General features: G+C 40.5%; 1 protein-coding gene across 3 annotated transcripts in view; it reads right to left on the reverse strand.

Moving 5' to 3' along the window:
• Nucleotides 1-374: 374 nt before the first annotated feature.
• The window catches only part of micall1a (MICAL-like 1a), a 13,326-nt gene continuing 4,786 nt past the window's right edge, over nucleotides 375-8,914 (reverse strand). Inside the window, exons 3-16 of one of the 3 annotated variants that reach the window (XM_014032644.1) lie at nucleotides 8,403-8,544; nucleotides 8,227-8,327; nucleotides 7,087-7,208; nucleotides 4,840-5,387; nucleotides 4,703-4,760; nucleotides 4,153-4,559; nucleotides 2,295-2,644; nucleotides 2,087-2,221; nucleotides 1,720-1,846; nucleotides 1,541-1,631; nucleotides 1,374-1,447; nucleotides 999-1,113; nucleotides 871-917; nucleotides 375-781 (exon numbers count right to left, since the gene is read on the reverse strand). In XM_014032644.1, coding sequence (XP_013888098.1) covers nucleotides 624-781; nucleotides 871-917; nucleotides 999-1,113; nucleotides 1,374-1,447; nucleotides 1,541-1,631; nucleotides 1,720-1,846; nucleotides 2,087-2,221; nucleotides 2,295-2,644; nucleotides 4,153-4,559; nucleotides 4,703-4,760; nucleotides 4,840-5,387; nucleotides 7,087-7,208; nucleotides 8,227-8,327; nucleotides 8,403-8,544 — 2,475 coding nt within the window. In that variant the 3' untranslated portion in view covers nucleotides 375-623. Of the gene's footprint in view, nucleotides 782-870; nucleotides 918-998; nucleotides 1,114-1,373; nucleotides 1,448-1,540; nucleotides 1,632-1,719; nucleotides 1,847-2,086; nucleotides 2,222-2,294; nucleotides 2,645-4,152; nucleotides 4,560-4,702; nucleotides 4,764-4,839; nucleotides 5,388-7,086; nucleotides 7,209-8,226; nucleotides 8,328-8,402; nucleotides 8,545-8,914 lie in introns of all 3 variants that reach the window. The other 2 variants (XM_014032645.1, XM_014032643.1) reach the window with 2 other exon arrangements.

An 8,914-nucleotide genomic window follows, 5' to 3' on the forward strand; every position in this document is an offset into this window, starting at 1 on the left:
GGGAATGAACGGATCCTAATCGGATCCGGGCCGGATGATGTGGGGAATGAACGGATCCTAATCGGATTTTACGCACTTAAATACATTTGTTTTTCCTAATGATTGCATGTGACCCAATATGTAAAATTAACAATGAATTTGAGGTTTTTGTCCACAATGTTGTCTCGTTTYCACAATCCTTATAGCAGCAGGAAGTCAGTTTACTTTGCTAACTGAGCTGTTTACCAGCTAAGGCAGAAAAAAAACWTTTAACTTGCACAAGTACCACAGGTTCAAACCAGACAAGACAGTCAAAGCATGAATAAAGTAAAAACTCATGATTATTTTTGTTTTGAAACCTTTTTATGAGCCATGATGAAGAGCAGTCGTAGAACTGTGTACGAAAATGAAAAGTTTAATGCATAAATTAGCAAAGCACAACAGAAATGTGCTTCAGTTTCCTTKAAAGCTCAAAGCGCTTGAGCTGACAGATTTATTGGAGTAAARGTGGGAGGGGTCGGAGTTAAAAATGATCAGTGAAGTTAATGGAGGTTTCATCTTGATCTGATATGTTTGAGGCTTTTATTTTGAACTCATAAGTGTTAAATAGAATATCGTCTTTTTAAAGTCGTGTCCTCTGCTGCTCAGCTTTTCTCCTTACGGGGGCTGTGCTTCTTTCCCYGTTCTCCTTTAGGACTCTTTCCTGGTTCTCCTTTATGGCTCAGTCGCTTGAGCACCTTGATGGGTTTAAATTTTGTCCCTTTTTTCTTTTGATGGTCACCGTCATGCTCCTTGTGAAAGTCTGATGAGGGTTTAAACATAAAAAACAAAAACARTTTAACATTTGAAATAATGTTTTAAGACAAAAAAAAAAGATCTGTTAAATTATACCTTTTTTCTTCAGCATGGCCTCCATTAGTTTGTCCTCCTCTTCTTCTCTGTTACACAGCCAACATTAGATAATACCTTTACTTTGACACCGCTGATAAACACTACTAARGAATGATGTCATTGATTACCTCTGCCGGTCCTGGTCCATGTTGTTAACTATTTGGTTGCGCTGTTCGATGATGGTAACTAGCTCGGCCATCAGCTCATGCTCCCGACTCCTGTCCTCCTCTGTCCAGTCTTTCTCTGATTAAAAATTAAGAAACCGTATTAATAACAATTCACTTCTCCCTCCTTAGCTGTATTAGTCTATAAATTATTGATGCAACAGCAGAGCATCGTTTCATCAGAATTAAATGATCATCCACAGAGATGGAGGGCGATATGGTGCTTTGTGTCATATTTTTCCTCTACCAGTTGTTGTTTATGAACAGCGGAAATAATAAACAAATGAAGCATTAGTGGCAGTATGAAGTAAAACATTTGAATAAAGTTAATGGAACCACCTGGTTTGTTGAGAAGACACCGCAGTTCGTACTCCACATCAGCCTGCCTCTCCTCCAGGTTCTGCTGCTTTGCTCTGCAGCGGCAAAAACACAAAGTTACTATTTTTATTATTTCAAACCAATTTACTTATAGTTCTTAACGAGTACACGATTTTCAGCGTACTTACGTGTACACCAGCTCAGCTTCACGTCGCACTAACAGGTGCTTATCGTGGATGAGAGTGAACCAGTCCACCAGCAGACGCTCCTCGTCTTCATCTGAACAAAGAAATAAAAGCTTTCAGATACCTTCATATGAAAACAACAAAAAATAAAAATTGTACTGATCGTGCAGTAAAAAACTTACCATTTGGGRTGTCCCTCAGCTGCTTCTCCAGCTCCACGCCCTTCTGCTCCATCTCATCCAGCTGCTTCTCCAGCTGAGCCATCTCTCCATGGATGTCCTCAGCTGGGATGTACTGATCCGACTGCACCTGCGGGGAGATTTGAACCATGTCAGAACCTGAGTTCATCCATCCATCCATCCATCCATCCATCCATCCATCTATCCATCCATTCATTCATTCATCATCCATCCATCCATCCATCCATCCATCCATCCATCCATCCATCCATCCATCTATCCATCCATCCATTTGAACCACGTCAGAACCTGAGTTCATCTATCTATCTATCTATCTATCTATCTTATTGTCAACATTAAGCTTGTAAACCTTGCGTTTGATAAGCGGGAACCCGTGTCCGGGTGCCGGGGGTCTGGCGGGTCGCGGGCCTTTTGGAGGTCTGGTTTCAGATTTGGCAGCGGAGGGAGATGCTTTCCTGTTAAAGGGGTTCTCCTTACAAAACCGCTAACAAACAAAAAGAAGCATTAGTTTTTATACAGAGCTTTATATTGGATTGTTTTGGAGGTGATTTTATTACTTTATTGTTTMTGGCTTTTTGTGGTCCAGCTCCAGGATCTTTGGTGCTCCCAGAGTTGCGACTGGTCTGCGGGGTGGCCGGAGCTGAGCTGGCYTTAGACGGCACGGGAAATGGGGCGGGACTTAAGGCAGGGTGATGCTGAGGAYCAGCTGGAGAGGAGGAAGAGGACGGCGAGTTGTCGGAGGGGGAACAGATGGAAGGCTCAGAGACGCTCTTGGTGAAGCCCGGTTCCTGGTCGTTGCTGGCACCCAGGGGGATCTGGGAGGAGCTGTGGTCCGAGGCAGAGGACAGACTCTCTGTACTGAGTGCTGGAGAGGGAGAACAGGAGGAAGACTGAGACTGAGAGAAAGCTGAGGGAGAARGGTGGAGTGGAAAAAAGCACAGAGCCGAAAACGCATAAAAAGACAGGAATTAAAGTTGGGACAGTTGGAGAGAGGATGGAGGGGAAGATAAAAAGGTTTATTATTAAAATATAGTTTTTAAAATAGTTACACCAACATTTTGGGTCTTTTTTATGTTTTGTTTTTCATTTCTTGAAACAGTAATGCATTTACGAAGATATTTTCAGAAATGACATCTGAAATCCTGTGTTTCCAAATGGACAAGACCTTAGAGCATAAAATGTGATCAACACAAAGTAGCTATTTGTTTTATCAGTTAACATAAAAGTGTGTGACATGAATAAAGAACATTAATAACAGTTATAAATTAAGATTGTTATGGAGCTAAATTGAGCACATAAAGGTTGTGAAAATAATTTTTGAAACTGAAATAAAATTATTTAAAAATGATAAAAGAAAAAGAGTTCAAAACTACTTGGATCATATAAATAAATGTATATGACATGCCCTTGTATCATAATGAACATGGTATGGCAGGCCGTTGTTGCATATAATTAGAAAATGAGGCAAGCCATTGTATCACATAGTTAATGATGTATGGCAGGCTGAGTCATAATTAAAAAAAAAATGATGACAGGCCGTTGTCTCATGAAGCATAGCAGGCCATTGTATTGTATACAAAAAATATACATTACATATTTTATTCAGTTTCAGTATTGTTTTTCAATTTATTTGGGCAGGTTGTGTCATAATTTAAAAGTTATGACAGGCTGTTGTCTCATAATTAAAAAAAGTGTGGCATGCCGCTGTATCATAATTAATGAWGTATGGCAGGCTGTTGTGTCCAAATTTTAAAATTATGGCAGTCCGTTGTGTCATAATTTTAAAATATGGCAGGCTGTTGTCTCATGAAGTATGGCAGGCCATTGTATCATATAATAAAAATATATTGTTTTCAGTTTCAATATTGTTTTTCATTTTATTTATGTTTTAAATTTTCTTCTGCTTGAAAAAACTTTGTTTTGAACAAACTCCACTCCACCACAGGGGGCAGCTGTGGCTGAACCTTACCATCATCAGTGTGTGAATGTGTGTGTGAATGGGTGAATGTCTGAAGTGTAAAGCGCTTTGAGGTCCAGGTGGACTTTCCAAGTGGACTTGATAAGGCGCTATATAAGTTCAAGTCATTTACCTTTTTTTTTTTACCAAACTTTAAGGCTCAAATTTAGCTCCATAATTTGTCAACTTATTATTTGATTTCTATAAGTCATGACTGCTAGTAAAAAAAACAAACATTCAGGACAGAACATGTAGACCCATATTATTTAAATAATTTGTGAAAGTTTTGATAATAGAACACTAAATATTATAGATCAAGCAGCAAACACTATTTTTTCTGCAAAAACCTTGAACTCTCAGGTTGTACTGACGTCCTCCAAAAGGATAAAGTTTATTAAGGGGATCATTCAGTGTAAATACGTAAACAAAGATGGAGAAATGAAAGCAGCTTTAGTTACCAGAGGMGGGGTGTGGAGCACGAGGGGCCGGTCTTTTCTTGCTCTTAGCACTCCCAGGACTGGCGGWGCGGGAGGAGCTTCCTCTGGGGGGCGTAACTTCTGCTCCTGCTGGGTCTGCTGGCCGAGTGATGTTGTACCACGGGTGAGCAGCCACAACCGTGGGAGGAACTGCTCCTCCTTCTTGCTCCTCATCATTTTCTTCACCATTTTCATCCTCATCATCCTCGAATGGGTTTGAGGTCTGAGGGGGCGTGCTGGGTCTGGAGCCCTCCCCTTGAAGAGAGGACAAAGAGCCTGTGTTTGGAGGTGTTGTCAGTCCGGGAGGGGGRGGGGGAGGAGCTTTCTTCTTCCTGGTTTCTGATGGAACCAGGGTAAGCCAAGGTGGGTCTTTAGGTTTATGGGTGCCACTGAACAGTGAGACACACAGACAGTGATGGAGGAAGGGGGGTCACACAGAGGAAAACCACAGAATACATCCATATGTGTAGGGGTGAACAAAAAGGTGGGTGAAACGGTGATAATGTAGACATTTAAGGTGAAATTCAGCTACCTTCCAGGAGACTGTGATCTTTCCTGAGGTTTGGGAGGAATTAGAGGCTTCTGATGTTCTTCTGTAAAGAAGAAAAATAAATTATATAAATGCTTATTTGTCTTTTAGTGAATGTATGTTGTGCACTTGCAGCTTACCAGCTGATGGTCCATTTGTTGCGTGGGACATTCGAAATCGAGGGGCCGGGCGAGGGGGAGGCGTGCGCTCAGAAATCCTTCTGGGTGCAGGTACGGGTCGGCTCACTTCTTCAACAGGACTGTCACGTGTGCACGGATGGTCCCCATTAGATGTCAGCTTGGTTGGTGTTTCTTCTTCTTTTCCTTCCTCGTCCTCCTCTTCTTCGCTCTCATCAAAAGGATTAGGAGGAGAGGAAGGACGGGATTTCTCCTCGCTCCCGTTTATCTCTTTCGCTTCACCCGAAGAGTCTTCTTTAACCGAGTCGTTGGCTAACGTGTCAGGATCCGTTACTGTAGASGGGGTCTGTTCCTGGTCCCCCTCAGAGGGAACATCAACTGTGCTGGGGTCAGTTCTGGCAGGCTGATCCGCCGCTGGTCGCTTACTAAGATCTGGACGACTGTTCTGATTGGTTAAAGCTTGCCTCGTGAGGTGGTGCGTACAGATCAACGCCCCAGAGTCATTTCCTTTGTAGGATCCAGGAAGCAGAGTGCTGCGACACTCCGTGCACCTGTAACAACGACCAGGAGGAAAAGATCAGGGRCAATTACACTTATTTAACTTGTTTATAACAACTAAAATGCTGTTGAAATAGGATAAATACAAAATACATGGGCTTTATTTTGTCTTTATCAAATGCTCATCCTGATTTTTTTTTCTATTGTTTGAAACTAAATGACTAACGAGCCATGAAGCTGCAGTTTGAGCGGACAGATTCTGAGAATAGCAGCTTATTTTCCTGTACATGGCTTACAAAACAGTTTGTTTCCCACCTCTGCATGTTTTGTATCCAGCTTGGCAACAGATTTAATTTACAGGAGAATACTTTCTAACAAAAGAACAGTTTTTCAATAATTATCATCGCTGTGGGTTTATGCTGCAAAAACTGTCCAACAAAGGTTTTTCATCTTATATCCAGCCAAAAAGTATTTTTGATCTTATTTTGAGGCTGATGTACTAAGCAAGAGCAGAATGTGTTTGAATATTAATATCTTTAGCCTGGAAAGTTTCCTTATTTCAAGAAGTGCAATTGTCTTACTGCACTGGCAGATTATTTCACTTATTCTGAAAAGTTTTTAAAGGGGCAATATCATGTAAAAATCAACTTTTTAGTTTTATATCATATTATAATGTTATCCTCTCTTCAAAAACATGCCCAGAGTCTTGCTTTGACTCATTCATGCATGTTTGAGAAATCCTATAGTGTCCTGAGGCAGCAGGCAGGGGAGCAAAACCGACCGGTTGGACCTAGAACCACCTTTTGGCCTCTGGCCTTTGTCACTGAACCAAACTTCCTCGTCACACAGCACTAACAGTAAGGTTCATATGTATCTTGAGATGCAATTTCCCAAAACCGATCTTGTATTATGTTGCTGCTTTTTAAATTATCATTACAACAAAGCATGCTACGACGCTCCAGCTTGTAAACAGCAGAAAAGTGGCTGTGGTGATGCGCTGAAATGGGCAGGACAAAAGCGGAAGGAGGTTCTTAAAGAGACAGGGGCCAATTTCAAGGTGTTTAGAAACAGATATGACGAGAAGGCAAGTTTATTTTTGATTTAAACATAAAAACATTTTAATAGCATCTGAAGGTGTTATTTTATTATGGTATAGAATTTAAATATATGCCTGAGAAACACATAATATTGTCCCTTAAAACTTATGGATGGCTAATTTTTGCAGTGCATTACAGGGTTCCTACAGCTTAATGCAAATTAAATTTAAGACTTTTTAAGACTTCTTTTAATGCCACTTGCAATGAAATTTAAGACCAACTTCACAATAAACATAAACTGAAAAAATCCAGTTAGCAACAATTTTATCCAAATGTTTATTTGAACAGAAAACAACTTAGTGGAAAAAGGCGTTTGGTAAATTATTTAAAACAAGAAATATATTTTAACTTTTTAATATTTGAGACAAATTACAATCATCCTACCCAAAATGTGTTAACATTTTTCAAGACATTTGAAAGATTTATTTAAYACTAATTAAGGCCTGATTTTTTTATTTATTAATTCAATGCCTTTTAAGACTTTAAGGCGAAAACCCTGCATTAGCCTCAGATATTACTTATATTGTTAACTGCAGTTTTTGAGTAATTGTCAGAATTGTTTTAGTTGTACAGCAGCAGAATAAAGTTCAATCAGTGCACCTCTGTTAGAGTTGTTTCGACTCCACGTTTTGAAAAAAAAAAAAAAGCTGCTCACCTGAAACAGTTGCGGTGGTAAAGCTTGCTGTCCACGAGGAACCTCTGTACCAAGTGGACGTGTTTGTTACAGGCAGCGCAGGTGCTGCTCAGCTTGACCTCTGCGGCCGCCTGCACACCTGCCTGCACAGACCAGGACGGTGGCAGGACGGGGAGGAGACATCAGGGGAGGGGGGGGCAAGATGGATAGTAATGAGGGAGGGGGAGATCATACATGGAGTCAGGAATTTGAGGATCGTTCATTCTGATTAGCTACATCTACTCAAACGCCTACATTTCACTGATTCATGAAAAACTATATTCCTAACATCATTGAAATAAAATATGTTAAGTTAAAGCATTTATTAGTAAAAAAAGGATAGTGAGTGTGGTAGTCTTATTTTGGTTGCAATTGATTAGGATTGATTTCAAGTTTTTAGGCATTCAAGGCTGTTAAATATCATAAAAAGGGGTTAGAGGGAGAATAATGCACAACCTGCCACACATGATGTTAGCATAAAACCACTGTTAGTCCTTTATATAAAAAATGATTAAAAAAGACTGACCTAAGAGTTTTTCTTTCACCTGCTAACCCACCCCTGACCCCACACTCTACTGCCTAGGCTCAGGGCCAGAGAGCGAAGGGAGAACCAGATGTGAGGGTGAAGAGGAAGAGGAGGGAGTGAAATGAGTTTCCATCTACAGAGGGGGGAGGAGGGGATGAAGGTGATGAGGAGGACGCCAGTACAGGATGGAGGAGACAGGTAAAAGGCATGCGAAAGAAAAGAGAAACAGGATACAGAGGCTATCTTTATAGACTTGTTTTAAAGCTGCGGCTCAGCTTTTTACCTCCATGCTGTGCAAAACAATGCTCACAAAGGAAGTACGCAAATAAAAATCCATGTGCGGATGCAATCAAAATCCAAATAGTTCTTGCAAAACTACTGGCATATACTGAAAAGCTTCAGGAGAAAGTAAGGGTACGTGTCCTCAATTAGATTATTAAACACTAGTTGCAGATTAGCCAATGCTACCATGCAGCTGTGGTAAATATCATGCAATCATTTTAGAGTTCAGTGTGACCCAGGTTCTACCAACAAAACAACACATGCATCAACAAGTCCGTTGATCCGAAGATTATTACATCACGTCTCAGACTCACCTCAGGCTGAACCACTTTGTCTTCTAAAGGAGTTGGTGGCCTTTTCTGGGTGGGCTCGTTGTGACTGACAGAACTCAGCCTCTTCATACAGGGTGGGTTTGCTGCACATGATGGATTTGAGTCAGTTATCGGGTTCACAGGTTAAAAACGCTCAGAGTCACGTGTCGAACACAAACCTTGTGACTTGTTGTTGAAATAGTTGTAGTACTGAGACACGTATGTGATGATGCTGAGCCGGTCGGGAACTTTCATGGACACCATGTCTTCTGGGTCCAGCAGGGCTGGAATTCCCAGCTCTGTCTCTGCCACTTCAAATGCCTACAGTGGAAAACCAAGAAAGAAACAACAGACAGCTTTTACTATTCAACATTTTATAATGAGTATGAATGTTTWGTACAGTGCTGAGTTGACTTTTGTTGTGACACTAAATAAATAAAGTAAATTCTAACAATAACAACCAGTAATCTTGAACAAGTACTCTTTTTATAAATATATATATTAGGGCTGTGCATTGGCAAAGATTTAGTGATGATACATATCACGTGACACGGGTCATATTACAATATATTGACATACAGTGGTTTGCAAAATTATTCATACCCCTTGAACTTTTCCATATTTTGTCACATTACAACCACAAACATAAATATATTTCACTGGAATTTAATGTGAAAGACCAACACAAAGT

This window comes from Austrofundulus limnaeus, unplaced genomic scaffold, assembly GCF_001266775.1.
Source record: "Austrofundulus limnaeus strain Quisiro unplaced genomic scaffold, Austrofundulus_limnaeus-1.0 Scaffold1504, whole genome shotgun sequence".
NCBI lineage: Eukaryota > Metazoa > Chordata > Actinopteri > Cyprinodontiformes > Rivulidae > Austrofundulus > Austrofundulus limnaeus.